A 17,043-nucleotide genomic window follows, 5' to 3' on the forward strand; every position below is an offset into this window, starting at 1 on the left:
GCTCCCCATGCAGTTAGAGAAAAGTACTGCCTGGATGTAGGCTTGCTTTGTGTGCAGAGGGAGACATTGTTAGCGCTCAGGTTAGTGTGCCAGGCCAAGACTGTGCAGCTGCAGCTCTGCTCTCTGCAATGAGAGTGAGAAAGCTCAGCAAAAAAACCCCACAAAACTTTCTAACCTGAAAATTACTTGAAAAGGAAGGGTGATGTTCCGTGAGTACACTGCCCAGCTAGAGACGGAAATGGTGATCAAGTTCACCTCCTTGTATCACTAACCAGACCCTTAAAAGTTAAAAGATGCATTTGATTTGGAAACGCTGCTCACTGGACAAAGTCAAACCTGTTCCTGTCCAGCAAGCGCAGGCTACTGCTGCAGCATATCCTGCACGTGGCATTTGCATGAGCCTCAGGAGGAATTTCATAGGTCTGCTCAGATAGCACGGTGGCAGGGAACAGATCAGTAGGTAAAGCAGAGAAGTGCATAGTACCCGTAAATGATAAATAGAGAAAGATTTAATTACATGCTTGGTTAATATTTACAAACATTGAAGTTGTTGTTAGATACGTAAATAAAACACAGAAATAAGAGACAGGGGCTGCAGTAGCCAAGCAAAGCCAAAATATAACAGGTTAGAGTATTTATTGTGAACTGGCATATGCCTGGAGTACGGAATGGAGACACACTATATAAACTGAAAGAATAAATAAATAAATATTGACATTGTTCTACACCTGTTTAGCCTCTGGAGACCAGTGATTTGTGGGACCATATGTTGGACAAAATGAGACTGTTCATTGATAATTGTAAATGTGGTGACCCCTTGCAAACTGGGTATTAAAAATATTAAGTAAATGGCACATTTTAATTATACAGTAAAGAGGCTGTTCTCCACCATTAAAAGACTGCAGCTGTCAGGAGGAACTGATCATATGACAGAAGGTAACATTTATTTGACAGTAGACCTTGGTAAATGACATCCCAAATGATCTTTAGATTCTCAGACAAACACGTTCAGTTCAGACTTGGGTTTAACCATGAGGCTTTGGTGCCTTTGTCTTTCAGCTGAGAATTTTTTTCTGCTCCTCATATACTATAGGGCTCGTTTGTTTTTTATTTTTGTTTTAATCTGCTTTGCAGTATTTAAATCTCAAATGAAGTATTATTAAATGAGAAACTGTAAACGATGGAGTTTGGAATTGGAAGTCAACACATTTGTTATTCTTTTTGCCGAAGGTATTAAGTTGCGTAATTACCACAGTATTATATCATCTTTGTCAACATAAACAGAGCTTTCTGTCGGCTTTGAAAGTGCCATTGGTGAACAACTGAACGTGCAAACTCCAAAGAAGAGCAGCCCAAGAGGAGCTGAGAGCGTTCACAATGCCTTACGAAGTTGCATAAGGAAATGAAGTAGAGACAGGTAGCAAGTAGTCCCGAGCAGAAATGCCAAACGCTCTCATGTATATGCTTCTACATCTGAGGCAGAGGAGAGAAACTGCAGACAGTTTTTGTAGCTTCCTTCCTGCCTATTGTGATCCGACTTTACGACAAATGTGTGAAGGTAAAGCAGCAGCCCGTGTGGATTGATTCTTCTCACTGATCCAGAGAAACCCTTCTACACACAGGGTTTGATTTTTTTTTTCCCCCTCCACTTCTGATTTTATGAAGTGCACGTTCCTTGTCTCACATTGTGCCAATCCTGTGGTGAGGCACTTGCAGAGTCTGAAGGTTGGGGCACGTGAAATAAGGAGCTGGAAGAAAGCATGCTGCTATTCCATTGGAAGCGAAGGGGAGCGTAGGCCCATAGAATACCTCTTCCTTCCCTTCCTTGCTAACATCCAGCACCTGCAGGTCAAAGCGTACAAAATATTTCAGGGATCACAGAAGAAAGCTGAAACAAATTTGCTGGCACGCACCACATATACGTACTATTAGTCCCAACAGAAAGGTAGTTTCAGATGATTTTTAGATTGTATTTATGGATCTGATGATCTATTGCTGTCCTCATCACCCAAATCTTATGCTAGCTCGGGCACTCAGTAGCAGCCAGTGACATCGGATCCTGCTTCCTGGCAGCACAACGCGCAACCTTGCAAGTAGGGTACTCTGCGCAGAAGCGCTTGTTACCCCAGAGTATGAATCATTTGTCAGCTTGGTGGTATATAGGGAGCAACGGAGCTCTGTGGAAGCTGGAAAGGCCAAATAAATGAATGACTTAAAGAAAATGAATGACTTAAAGAAAATGAAGATACAGGGAAAAAGTGGATTTTTTTCTTCCAAAGGAGACAGCAACCTCAAATTTGCTGAATTTGAAGATAAAAGGGCTGGTTTTGCTGGTTAAAGCCAGGCACGCTGCCAACAACTGGGAAGGGGCAGCACACACAGCTCTGCCAAAGCACTCATTATACTTCTTTTCCCTTTAACGCGGGGACTGTCTCGGGCAGGCTGCCAGTGCACGACCAGTTTGGGGATGTGGACAAATGTCCATTTAAGAAAGCAAGATCCCAGGATCATTTTCACTTGTCACTAAGCAGTATTTAAACCCAGGTGCAATACTGCAAAGTACCTGCTGATTATAAACGAGCGTGGTGGTGGGGTACAGCCACCGCCTTGATATTGTGCTATGACTCCATCTGAAGCACTGTATGTCAGCTGGTGTTATCCAAGCCGGTTGGAATGACTTTTTCCAATAACAATTGTTAGGTACGGTATCCAGCAACTTAGTAAAACACAATTATACTATGACCACAACACGGTTTTAACTGCTTGTCTTGCATGATCTATTCCTTACAAACTCATGCTAATAAGTGTTCATTGTAAGACCAGCAGCTCGACATCTAATACATTCCCTTCTTATGCTAACTTCTAGTCTTATGGGACAGTTTTGAGGTGAAATCCTAAAATCCAAAAAGCTGGAAGCTAATGAAAATGTTGTTTATCAACAAAAGTGCAGAAACTGAGACGTAAACGAGTTTCTGTCTGTAACTGCCCAGCTGGTCACAAAGCGATGGCTGTGATGCAGATTTGCTTTACTCAGAAACATGCAGAAAGATAAGAATTCCTAATTTCCGTACAGGAATACCTGAAAGCCATGGATCTGCAGGCAAGCTGCTCTTATACAAGATTAGAGAGCAGAAGAGTTTGTTGGACAACCTATTGCCTACAGCAGGGCTCAAAAAACTTCCATTCAAGCTCTGAAGCAGTAAGCGCTAGGGCAGGTTGCAGGCTGACTGAACTCTGTCAAAGAACAACTCGTTAACTCTGGCTGCTCTTCACAAAGACAACTTGGGGGGGGGGGTGGGGGTGTGTGTGGAAATCACAAGACGGGCTGAAAAATTGTTAGCCCATGCCCCATCATCCATTTCTGCAACCCTTTTACTTTTGAACTTGTGCAACCTGAAAATATATACCCATTATTTTACCCAAACCTTGCCAAAGGAGAGACTCCTCCTGTTTTACTAGAATATCTTAGAAGAATTGCATCTATTGGCTCATCTGGAAATATTTTTAGTCTCCACAGTATTTCCTCTCTGTGTTTATGCAGGTTCAGTGGCTGCATAAGAAACATCCTTAATCTCTCCCACTTCACATGCATTTTCCTTTTTGAATAACCTCTGTGCAAAATGTATCCTTGCAAAATTATTGGAAAAGACTTTAAAAGAAACCTAAATCACTCACCTGGATACATGCCAAAGGCTCATTTGTCCAAATCGAATAGCCGCCAACTAAATATATTCTACCATTGTGGACGGCGACTCCAGACTCATTTTGACCTAAAGCAAAAGAGGAAATAGAAACCACTTTCAGTGTTCAATTAACCCTTTTAACACCAAATGTTGGAGTTCTGTAATAGGATGCAAATGCACCTGGCAGTAACTTGACTGCTTCAGAATTCACAACATGTAAGAGTGAAGGTGAAGCACGAGGGCTGTTCTTTGCTCTCCGCAGGAGCCCCGTACGGTGCTGTCCGGAGAGATACCCCAGATGAGCAATAAACTGAGGCTGTGCAGGGGACCATCTGCTGTCTCCTCGATGGCACAGGTTTTTGTACGCGTGTATTTCCTAGGTGATAGGCAAGCTCCCCACCTGCCTCTCAGCTACTGTCACCCATGAACATCCAAACAGGCACGTAGGCCGAGAGTGCTGAACGCCCCTCACGTTCTGCCCACACCTGTTCACCCCGCCGTTCCTCCAGGTACAAGCATGGTGAAAATTGCAGAAGTTGCTGTGCAAGCTCATCCCCATAGCAATGGTCTCCTGAACAAGTCTGGAAGTTTTGAAGGATAAATACAGCCTTCAAAAAATCCGCACTACACAGTGCAACAGGCACGTTTACCGCCAGTTGCAGAGACGCAAAGAAAGGCTTAGATGGCTTCTTAAGTTGCAGATTGTGGAAACAACCCACCAGGTTGTATCTGAGGCTACTGTCTCACAGCATTTAGTGGTATAGGGTCAGGTCCAGAACGAGGGTGCCTGCGGTGCCAGCACTTTTGCAGGTGCAAATCAGATTATGTCCTTCTCAAAGGCCATCAATTCCTCCAGATAATAAAATAAAATAATTAACTGGAGAGCAAAAGGGATATGAAAAACTAGTTCTGTTGGACAATGTGTAACTCCTTTTAAATCTATGACTCTCTCCCCAATGTCCATGAAGTACCTCCAATGACCTGACTCAGAAACCAAGTAACCCTTCTCCAGATCCCAGAGATGAGGAAAACCAATGCAATATCTTAAAGAACAAAGTTGCCACTAGAGCAGCTTTTAAACCTCCCAGGAGGAAAATGACATAAGGTGACTGTCTTATTTGTCAGACGTTCATTTCTCTGACACAGTTTTTCTAGCTATCCTGAGCTTCTGGCTAAGCTCCTACATCCTTTCTATCCTTTTCAGTGGTAGATCTCAGAAATCAACGCAACGCCAAATGGAAAAGGATGAAAAGGGAGGTAGGCTCAGTTCTAGGACTCCTAAGCAGTCTGCGCTGAAACTTTTGGCAGCCAATACTGCTACTAATTGAGCTCCAAGTCTGCTGCCCAAGAGAATGGCCCCAACATTAATCCTGTCCTGTCCTGTCCTGGAAATCCATCCTTTTCTGCAAAGCTACTGTGGGTGCTACTCTGAGAATGTGTCACATGCCTGTCCCTCCCAGGGATTCGAGGGGGTGATACATCTGGGAATTGTATCAGGTGGCGGTGAAATTTGGCGGACTGGGTAGCAGGGACAGTGGGTTGCAGTCCTTTGCAAGTTGCTACTGTAACAGTTCTTCCTAATGACGGTCAAGAAGAACTTTAGAGATCCTGTAGCTAACTGAGCTGCTCAGCTCATCCCTGACTTGACAGAATTCCAACGACGACACCTCCTTTCGGGTAATTTATTAAGAAGACACTGTTTAGAAATAAGTGACAGTTAATGAATTTCAATGAAAGCTTTGTCCTATAATGCCAGCAGAAAGCACTACAAAATGATGTTATCATGGTAGAGACACATCTGCCTGTTGTACACTCAAACAGGGAGCTAAATCACTGCAGGCAAGCTTTTGGAGAATCAAAAATAAGTACTGGTAATACTATGACAAATTATTTTTGATTACTTAATTAAATTAAATTTATGTGCACCTTCTTAAAAATTTAGTCTACAATGTCTTAAAACAAATGTTTTTTAGAACACTGAATGCCAGAACAGTAATCAAAAGTGTCTTGTTGGCTGATGATGGTCCCTAAATCGGAAGCAATTGCAACAAAGTCGTGGAGTTCCACATACTAAAGGCATCTAAAGGGAAAAGAATTGATGTTTTACTTTAATAGTAGCGAGTTTCCCCTTTTGGTGTACAATACTTGCCTGTCAACATGTTGAAGCTGCAACGCGTCCATTGGTCAGTGTCTATGCTGTAGGAGTCTATGTGCCGAACCAGGATCCGATCATTGTTGTAGTCGAGATCATTCCCACCTAACACGTAAAGTTTCCTTTGGACAGCAGCCATGGAGTGGTACACTCTCCTCTGCAACATCGGGCTACGGCTTAACCACTTATTCTGGAAAGAGAAAGAGAAAACTTGTCTCAGCAGTGCTCAAAGACATACCTATATTAGTCGTACAATAATAGTAGCATGTTACTGGTGTTCTCCTTACCCTTGGCCAGAAATCACAAGTATATATACTTCTGTTGTTCATATGTTAAACACGCGTGTTGGTTATTACACTGACTACACATACTGGACTTTCCACATGTGGTTTACAGTTCTCACATTTAGATTTGTTAATTTAATCGTATTTCTTGCTCTGTATTTTTTCTGTTTAGCTCATCAGGTTTCAAAGCCTTTTTTCTTCTTTATAATTCAGTAGCAAATCCTCCTTAAGCAAGACTATTACATGTCTCTTTTGTATACAGCGCTAAAATTATCTGTACCAACTAGCTCTGTTATGAGAGAAGAGAGATTCTTCTACCTTTCGTTATTCAGAAGCTTATTTGATCTTATCCTTGGGGAATGAAGCAACAGGGAAAAATAATTTCCTAAAGAATCTTCTCAAATGATTCATGTATTTGGTTGAATGCTAACCCTTTATTTGTGGGCACTTACAAAGTAACGTCCTTTTGCATATTTTTTTTCCTGGTTAACAATATTCAAGAATTCTACCTGTTCAGGGGAGGGGCAAGAGGACACAGAAGAAGAGGGATTAAAGCACAGTATTTTAAACCTAAGAAAACAATTGCTCCTGCTACGCTTACCAAATCAAACAACCTGGCAATAGATGAGATTAATTTCTTTAAGTGGAGGAAGTTAAAATCTGTCAGGAAATTCTTTGCGTTACATGTGCTACCGCTTGCGGTAACTCAAGAGCCTCTAATACTACTGCCTTTTAACCTCCGCAATATATAGCTATACATTTCAATGTGTAATAGTTGAATATTAGGCATTAATGTTTGCATTAGTAGTCCAGTCTCTTAACACCAGACTATAGACACCATCTGCTTTGCAAAGCCTGCCTGCATCCCCTGATTATATCTTTAGCTTCCTCCACTGCAGTGCCTGCCAGGTGAGCCGCAAAGCACTGCAAAGGCAAAGAAACAGAGGGGCCTGGTGGGGTCATTTCTAATAAGCCGGCGTGTGAATACTAATCAGTGGTGGGGAAGCAGAGGTCACCCCAGCCGGCTTGTTGGCAGGTAGCTGTGTGCTCTGTGGCAGATGGCAGGCATTATCGACTCGCCACAAAGGCCTCGCGCAGAAGCAAGCGCTGGTGCTGAATGATAGAGTTATTGAGATTCTGTGCGAGATGCAAGCAGATGTGATGGTTTCCAGTACCCACCGTAAACAATATGCCAGCAGAATTTTTAAAAAGAGCTTGTGTGTACAAACATGAAGCGGACCTCATTTGAAGAATGCGAGTGCACAATTCCTCTGTAACTCTTTACACGCCAGGCTGGGTTTCTCGCCGTCGGCACGGCACGCTGAAGTAGCCCTGCCACTGCTATTTTGGGGTGCAACTTTCACATCAGCAAGTAAAGAATCAAAGTGAAAGACACACAATAGAGACACAGTATCTAAATACATGTCCCCCTCATAAGCAAAATAAGGTTGCTGCCTGTAATTACTACTTGGATTTAGGACAGAATCAGCATTTGTACAATCGATGCATAAAACTGCACCTCAAGAAGAAAGAGGCAGGTGTGTCATTGCCTGCTTTCTGCTTCAGGACCCGTATGCGCCATGCTTTAAAAAGTCAGTGGGAACACACAGAAGTATCTCCTGGCACAATTTGGTTCCAAATACAGCAATCAAAGCCCCTATCCTACAATCAGAAAAGTCAATACTCTTCCACGTGGGTGTAAATCAGGCTATGCAACTCTGATTGCAAGCTTAGGACTTTTAATTCCTAATACAAGCAAGAGGGCCTAACCATGCCCTAACCCTCTGAAATGGTTACTGAGCCATGCTAACCTAATCAAAACACATACATAATGTATGAAATAATCCCTAAAAGATATTTTAGGTGCTTGGGTAATGAAATGATAGGCACCCTTGCAGTCAGCAGAATAAGTCACAGCCAGGTAGTATAGTTCTGAAAGTATGCAGAAAACAAAAAGCCCGTATATGCAATTCAAAGCGGAAATGCCAATGACAAGGAACAGTTTTGTGACACTGACTTTGAGTTATACATTGCCCAGGGCTGCTGGATTACAAAAAAATGAACAAGCAAAATAAATACTGATAAATACAGGGGATTTAAAGTACATTTCTGCATTTAATCTAAGATATTTCTAATGCCTACAGGCTTAAAAAACATAATAAAAAGTCAAGTCTCTCCATTACTCTGTTAAACTCGCACATCAGTACAAAGTGAATTTAAAACACCACTAATTCAAATGGTCAGCATTTTTAGCCTTACAAAGTCATTGTATGTATTTGCTAAGAGACCTGTTTGAAGCAAAACATATGAGAAAAACACATACAACACAGATACCCACCTGCTTAGGATCATAGACCATGAGCCTGTTTTGATACTGTGCAGTATTTGTTACTCCTCCTATGAAAGAGTTTGTACAGGTTACATTTTTTCATATAAGCAAAACCAGGATCAAGATCAGGTACAGCAAAATAACCAATTCTAGGGTTCATTTGCTGACATAATTACATTGCATACCAGCACTTATGCTTACATTCCACTGCACTTCTTAATCTGGTTACAAGGTAATAAGTAGCACATTTGTCAAACATCTAGAAAGACAAAATAGCAACAAACACCCCCCCACACACACTTCCTTTGTAAAGCTAATTCTATGGGCTAAAAATGAGATGAAAATTGATCTGTTTATAAATGACTGTGCATTCAGCCGTCATCAAGACACGAAGATAAAACCCGTCCCTGTTCCAAGAAGCGTGCAGTGTGCGACGTGGTTTAAAGGAGGAGGAGGTGGGCTTGCATCAGAGAGAAGGAAGAGGTCAGAGAGGAGCTCTGCCTAACCAGGAGCGTGACGTGGGACACCACTGCCAGCTGGAAAGCATAGTGCAAACCTGTGCAACTGTGCTCGCCTATATATTTGAAGGAAATCCTGTATTTAGTCTGTATTATAGAGAGAACATCTCCTGGCTTAGTTGTAGACTTATGTCGGGAGGTTCCTCCATAGTGACCAGAAATGACACTACCATTTACTTTTCAATAATATTTAGAAAGTAAGGTATAAAGCACCTCAGAAAAGCCCGGAATAGAGTCTGACCCCAGCAGATGCCGCAAACCAGCCATTTACCTCAACACAGTATATGTTTAATGCCTGATCACCCTGTTCTCCATTGGTTTTAAACAGCAAATCTCACTGAGTAAACCGGTGGAAAAATACTTCAGTCTCAAGTCTGTAATCTTACCTGTGTAAACATGTTCTCAAGTGTGCTCAAGCCTCCTGGGGACATGGTGTCACAGCAGCACTGCCACAGGTCCCAGTCCTCTCTCTGTCACCACCCTGGGCCCACGGGAAGATGGGACCAGAAATAACACCTGCAAGCTGCACCTCACCTTTCATCCTACCAGAACGTCTGGACATAACTAGGGCATGCCAGTGGCCACACACCAGTGAAAGTCATACTGACAGACAAACTTTTTATATTACAGTTTTAACAGCATGTGCCAATGATGGACACAATCCACAGCAATGACAGGAAGGAATTTCATCTGTCATTACATTTGTTGATGCTTCTCTTTTTGTGAGGATATCCCCTGTTTCAGAGAGAGCAGCAGCAGAGCTGCTTTCATTCCTGCTGGCTGAGCTACAATCCAGTCCTACTAAGGCCACTGGGTTTTCTTCTTTTATCCCCAACCAGTGTTAACATGTCTCCGTACTGGGGAATCCTCATTTTGCCAGCCTCCAGCTGCACCTAGCACAGCATCTTGGTTCAGAGCCATACTGTGATTTTGAAGCAACTCCCCCACCTCTCACATGTCATTTTAGGCTGTAGGGTGGGACTGGTGTGCATTCAAGTTAAACCAGGAGCTCTGCTCCAGGTGTGTACCAGCTGTGCTCCAGTTCCTAATGGGGTGTAAGGGTGTGAAATAATAACTGGTCTTTCAGATGGCTTTGTACCAGCTGAGTACTAGGAACATTTGGTCCAGAGGACCAGAATAAATCTAGTCCAAAGCAAAAAATGTGAAGCGTACATGGAGTGGATACAGAGAACTCGGCACCAAAGTTCTATATGCTGATCTGCTCTTACTGAGCTGAGCTACTTGCTAACATAGATGTACCCTCTGATCACTCCAAATAACTGGTGTGAGGCCAAGGACCTGATCAATGGATAGCAGAAGCTACAGACAAATCTATTCAAGAGTCTCGTCTTCAACCGCAGTAGCAGGGAGGAATAACACTGTTATTTGCGTGCATCTCTGCAAGCACCAGCCTGTACTGGGGCCCCTACACATGGACAGTACCATAAGCTCCCAGCTCAGAGACACTTACAGGCTAAGAGACAGCCAAGATGAGATGTAGTCTTTCCAAACTGTTTCCATCACACTATGCCACACACTGCCCATCACAGCACCTGTGAAGTACACACGCAAGAACACGCATTGGAAAGCAATGACTGTTCCCGTGTCTAGTCTCACAATCTGTTATTTGTCTCTACACTGTTGTGCAGCCTTCACAGTGTTAGTGGCTGTCAGCCACATGCACAAAACAATCTTTTCTAATATCTGTTTTGTAATTTGATTTTCTTTTCCATACTTATTTTCACTCCTAGCGTAATGTTTAAAAATGAGATGTCAGATTAGTATTTTGAAAAATAAAAATCATAGTTATTTGGATGATTACCTCCAGAATGTTAAACTACAGGAGATGCATCAGAAACACAATGCTGGGTCATGTATTTCCATTCAGAAAGGACACCTTAATTTGGGGGGAAAGATGTGGAGGAAGAAGAGAAAGAAGGGGGTTGCTTCCTTGTAAAATAATGAAATAATCAAATAAGCAAAATTATTTGCCTCTCTTCACAAAGAGCCCCTCATATCAAGTACACAGCTTACATTTTTTCCCCTGCAATATTGCTCATCCGTGGTGTTTTATCATTACATTCCCTTCACATACCGCTCTTCACTTTTAGATTAATCTGCCAAAATGAGATGCTAAGGATTTGCATACAGATTTGACTACACAAAAATAGATCTGGAATTAATAACAGTCTCTATATGTTTTAATTTCTTCTAGACTGGAGTACCCTTGCCTCCAGCAGTATTCTTGGCTTTGAAAGTCATCAAGCTGATTTGTCTGCTCTTAGGTTATGATGCCACATGCTGCTACACTGTCCCCTGCAATCAAAGTGCTCGCAGAGATGGATTCCATGCCTTCCCCTAACAAGTATATTTTATAGATTGGCAGTTTTGATCTCCCCTCCCCAGGGGGATAATCTGCATCTTAACAGGTTTCTATAGATACATCTGTCATTAAATATGCCATCTTATATCTGCATCAATTTTCAAACTCAAGTTCCTCCTAACTTTGAAGTGCTATAGCAAAAGTTTAAAATTTTCTGCCAAAATTCAAATTTAACAAGTCTGCAATGTCCTCTTGAACTATTTTTTTAAAAATACTACAGGCAGCTGGGAAAGGGCAAAAGAAGAGCAATATGTCTCTTAAAAAAAACAGGAGAAGAAAAAAAAGTTTAAATGGTACTAAAAATAATACATACTTTCTCAGAAAAAAAATGGGGTAGTTCTGAGATAATTTCTTAAACTTCTCTGCAGTGCTTTCCATGAGAAAAGGAGGGGAAAGGCAGGGAGGCATCATAATGACACTTGAAAAGAAGTATTTGAAAATACAAAGCATGCTCTTAAATTTGATGTCAAGCAATAGCAGCTCATGTGGTAGTAACCCATCAGTTAAAGAAAGAGAAAAAAATATCTGGCTGGGTAAATGACAGGAAATTTACAGTTTGGTCAGCGCTTGCTGGGTTTTATAAACAGAGCAATGATTGCACCACTTTGACACCAGCAGCTTGCTTTGAGGACTAGAGTTTCTGGGAGGCAAGGAGCACCCTCAGGACGAGCCTGTGTCTTGCTTGCTCTTACAGACATGAGAACACACTCACGGAAAGCCCAGCATCCAACCCATGGGCTTACAATGTTTTTACACTGCCACAGTCACTGTTGCTCACTCCCTTGCAGGCCGTAAACCCTGCTTTTTAAGCCCTCCAACACCTGTAAGTTCCCAACTCATGCAACAGTACCCCTCTACATGGGGAAGTTGCTGGCAGATTCCAAGACCCACCTTGTCCAGCCCTTCCCCACACATGGGAAATATTTTGGGTTGTTACAGCCCCCCAGACAGTTCACAAACTGCACTGAAAAACACCTTCAATAAAGACACTTCCAAAAAGAGAAGGGTGGGAGGCAGTAGATTCAACACCATTTTCCCAATCGAAAATTTATAATCCATATTTATAACATGTCCTAGTAAGACCCCCATATGATTTAAGAAATCTAATCCAATCCAAATCCCCCAGAAAATCTCACAACTCTCTCCGAAGTCCCCAAGTGCTAGGCTGCGTGCGCAAATCCGAGTTCACTGGGAGACGTGTAAAACTACGTGTTGGCAAAGAGCTCCCACGTGTATTCCTTCCAGCAAATCCAGGGACTATATAGAAACTCATGACATGCGCCCCAAGGTGCTCTGCTATTTTAAAATAGAAATCTCTCCTCTCTTACGTGTCTGTGTGTTAAACACAAGATAATCCTTCCTCAACATGCAAGCCCACTGCCTTTTACTTCAGCCAGCCCAGATGCAGTGAGGACAGCTGAGATGGAGCATATTCTCCCACCCTGAGGAGTCCCCTGGAAGACACCAACAGCAGCCCTAATTAACACTGTTCCACCCCGGATGCAATCCAGCTGCAAACAAGAGGGGCACAAGCCCTAGTTTGTATGTCGGTTGGTTTTTTTCTTGTTTGTTTAGTTTTTTAAAATCATTAAAGCCTGATGTTTACATTCAATCTAAGAAGAATCAATGGCATCAAACCTATAATGTCCATGCTTGAAAGGTGAGAGATCCATTATCTTTATTCAAATATAATAATAATGAAACACTGTTCCATATACAGACTAAGACTGGGTCACTGAGGCAATTTTTATGTACTTGTTAACCTCCCACTCCTGGTAATTTCTGTGCCAGCTGCACCGCAAAACTTCATTTGGTTAGATACTGTAAATTCCTATTTATTCCAGATCTATTTTTCATAAAAGAATTTTATAGGCATTTACTGAGAAAAAAATTTCTTCTCAAAACAAACAGCATACTGATAGTAAGGTAATACTTTTCACCCCAAATCACTTGCAAAGTCAGAATAATTCTCCAAGATATGTGATCGCCATCATTTCCTTAGTCAAAATTTTCACCATTAGGGAAAAAATAATAATACTACTACTAAAAAAGAATCTTGAATTTTGAAGAAAAAGCTGTTAAATACAAAGCAACTCTACGGGGTTGGCTTGTTTACCTCCCCCCAAGTTGAGTTTCCATGTGCATGTCAAGATGTGATTTTAGCTGACATACTTAAGGTCAGGCAACTTGGACCTCTGTGAAACAACAGCATAATGCTTTGCTTTAGAGAAGACTTTTCATGTGCTAATCTCTTGAGCGCTTGAGGCGGAGGGGAAGCCTCGTTATCCCCAGCTGCAGGTGCAGGAATGGCCCAGAGCTGAACTGCCTGGCAGAGGTTCCCTGCCCCTCTCTGTCCCCAGGGGCACTACACCTATACGGGAGGAAGAAGGTTAACGTACATAGAAACGTAGGTCTCCAGATTTGCATGTGTGCACCACGGAGGATTGCAGGGAAACAGGCACAGTTCAAGTTCTCAGTCTTATGGAAAGTATTTCCCTGCTTTTATAGGGAATGATTGTTAGTAATGTTGAACTCCAAAGGGTTTGGTGCATTTTGTTTCTCTTTCACTCAAATACTTCACTTTTCAAGCATGTGGCATGCAATTCGTTTGTGAAATGGGTCACGGTGTCAGATGTTAACTGGGGCCTGTAAGATTCATCTTTCTATAAAATTTCAAAACCATCTGCCCGATGCTGTACTGTCAATACAGAAAACTTATTTTAATGAATTCTCATCCACTTTCTAAAATAAGAAAATAAAATAAAATGCAGGCTGTGAAAAAATAAAAAAAAGACGAGAAAAAATGATGACACAAATATAAAAACATGTTCCACAATATATGGAGCTCAGAAAACTCGAGAGCTGAACCCACTTGTGCTGACCGACCAGAGGGTCTGACTAGTTCCAGAGTGCAGAAGGCTCCCTCTGAGCCTTCTGGCACGTTAAAAACCCCAAAGGGGTGGTGGCAGCTTAGGAGTCCCTCGGTCACCTGAAACACGGGCCACCCATCTCCTGTTGCCAGTGTGTGCTTACGCTTATACAGTGTTTTGTTTAGCACACTTCCCCTCCCTGCTGCCTTTGCCATGATTTTATGCTCTATTATTTTTTATTCCTTCTCATATTTGTCCCAAAGGAACAGCAAAGCAAAGCTGAAAATGAATCCCAATAATAATAATAGAAACCCCTTAAGTCTAGTCAGCTTTTGATTAGTAAAGCCTTTAGAAGATAAGGGGCTGTAGCAGAGGCACAGATGCTTAGGCTATAGAGTAAGTAAATGGTCGGTTTGCGGGTCATGTTTTGATGACTCTCTCCACAAATACAAGGGCTAGAAACTTATGGTATCACTATTTAATGTATTCACTTACTAAAACCTGGGCACATTTTCATGGTTACCTTGCCAGCTGGTAGTAGCAGACTGACTTTGAGAGCTCTTGCTGATGATCCGTATTTCCCAGAAAAAGCAGCAGGGATACAGCTCAGAAACATCCCTAACTCAGACTAATTTTTTAATTACTTAATTTTAGGCCACATACTTCAAAATTAGGTTCCCTCCTGCATTACTGATTACTTTTATGCTAACACCTTATATTTGATGATGAACAGTGGATTTTTTCCAGCAGCGACTACTGATATTTTTGGAACAATAAAACATCTCTCTGTACTATTCCCCTGCCCCTGAATATACACGTACAGCGAGCTACATTCTGGCCCTAAGCAATTAATTAATAATAGAAAGCTGGCTACAGTTATTGCATCTCCATCTACTTTTATTTTCAAAATAACTCTATTCAATACACAGAAACCAGTTTTCAATCTGTGAGTACATAATTCAGATCAATACCCTACTGAAGTATTGCATAGTATGCTCTCGTACTTCATAATAACCTGTCAGAATCTAGCAACTCAAAACTGCTAAGCATTTTCTCAAAAACTATACAAAATATAACCAAAAAGTCCTGTCTATCTTATTCCACTGCCAAAACATTGCTCCTCACTGTGACTTTACAACAGAAGTTATGTTGGTAGCGTTTTCAAATATAAATGGAACAATACAGATGAAATATTTTTTGTTGTTTTGCCCAGTTTTAAAGAGTTCATCTAATAGGCTTCCACTTACCTCTTCCCCTGATTCTACAGCTGTATTAGAGGCATTTCCTTGAACACAGTATCACACTGCTTCATTATATAAATGCAGATAGTGTTTAAACACACAGGCAGGCATACATTTCACTTACGTAACTAAGCACGTTAATTAATCCTCAGCATAATTTTCCCTTTCCTAGCATATCTGGAAAGATTAAAAGTAATCTTTAACCAGTTCCACATTTAACTTAAAACTCACTATCAAATACTTCCTTGTTTGTTTGGGGGTTTTTTTACAGAAAAAAAATGAAATTAAGAAAAAAATATTACTTTTTTTCATGTACTGGAGCAAGGACCACACTCTGACGGATGTTTCTAATGTTCGTTCAATGATTTTATACAAATATGCTTAACACAATTTCCTAAAAAGCCTTGTTTTTCATAGAGACTGACAAATGTAAACCACAAGGGAGGGGGGGGAAATCAAGACACAGCAATAGTAGCATCCATGTATTTGAATTGCTCATCACAGACACACATCCCTCTCCGCTGATAAAACAGGAAAGGTAGTGAATAAACAGGGTAATGCTCGGAACTTGCCCAGCTGGTACCCTAAAGCAGAAACCCTGTTTCTGTACCGTACCTGGGTCTCAAAGCCCACCATGTGCACATTTCAGGATTAACACACAGCACAAACTCTGCAAGACTCCTTCAATGCCATTTGCTGAAGAAAGTGACCAAAAGCACCTGCCAGGGATCTTGGTGATTTTCTGCGTTCTGTCATGCTTTTAATTCCAAAGTCATCATTCATGATTTTAGTGTATATGTATAAAATCAGATAGCTGCTACCTCTCCTGCCATGCTTGGGAATCCATTCCCATAAGGTACTTAATCCATATGGGCAGAAAGGTACATCTGCAAGTTGCTCCACTAACCTAAATGACATACTTTGAGAAAAACAGCGAAGGCCTAAGTAGCTAACTTAATCTTTCATTCATATACCATCTTTTCACCAGAGGCATCCCAGACCATATTAAAATCCCCAGAGGGTATCTACAGTGAAGATGGCAATCACTGAACATTTTCCTCAAGGGCTGGCCCCATTTACTCATTAACTTCTTTGATAAATATTACAGCTTTATAACCTTCCACGACACACTTCTTACTAAAAGGCGGATATTTTTCTGTCAAACCTTCTGTAGACAGCATCGACCTTATTCCAAAGTAACTAGTACCAGAAAAGTCACCACAAATACTTATGACACAATGTCCTTAACTCCCATCAATGTGCACATGTAAAATAAAAAGTATATCAGACTGAATTGCAAATGATATGTTAGTTTAAGATTATAAGGCCTATACTTTCATCTGTCTGTGCCATAAAGTTATGATTACATCCAGGCAGTCCTGTGCACTTGTAATGGACAGTCAGAGCCGTGCATGATTTCTAACGAAGGTCATCTTGGCCTGTTACAATATCCTGAAGAGCAAGTGGGAGCAATTCATACATCTGCCTTCAAGCCCTGGATCGACACAAGCCAAGAGCACTTAATTCTCCATTTCATTATCAGGAATAAATGCAGTGGTACCAGATTACAGTACAAAAACTGG

At 41.5% G+C, this 17,043-nt stretch overlaps 1 protein-coding gene across 4 annotated transcripts in view; it reads right to left on the reverse strand.

Moving 5' to 3' along the window:
* Positions 1-577: 577 nt before the first annotated feature.
* KLHL32 (kelch like family member 32) overlaps positions 578-17,043 on the reverse strand; it is a 130,011-nt gene continuing 113,545 nt past the window's right edge. For all 4 annotated transcript variants that reach the window (XM_050894813.1, XM_050894812.1, XM_050894816.1 and 1 more), the window contains 4 exons: positions 8,458-8,516; positions 5,833-6,025; positions 3,676-3,770; positions 578-1,842 (listed from right to left, as the gene is read on the reverse strand). In XM_050894813.1, coding sequence (XP_050750770.1) covers positions 1,681-1,842; positions 3,676-3,770; positions 5,833-6,025; positions 8,458-8,516 — 509 coding nt within the window. In that variant the 3' untranslated portion in view covers positions 578-1,680. The remainder of the gene's footprint in view (positions 1,843-3,675; positions 3,771-5,832; positions 6,026-8,457; positions 8,517-17,043) is intronic.

The sequence above is a fragment of the Gymnogyps californianus genome, chromosome 3 (genome assembly GCF_018139145.2).
Source record: "Gymnogyps californianus isolate 813 chromosome 3, ASM1813914v2, whole genome shotgun sequence".
Taxonomy (NCBI): domain Eukaryota; kingdom Metazoa; phylum Chordata; class Aves; order Accipitriformes; family Cathartidae; genus Gymnogyps; species Gymnogyps californianus.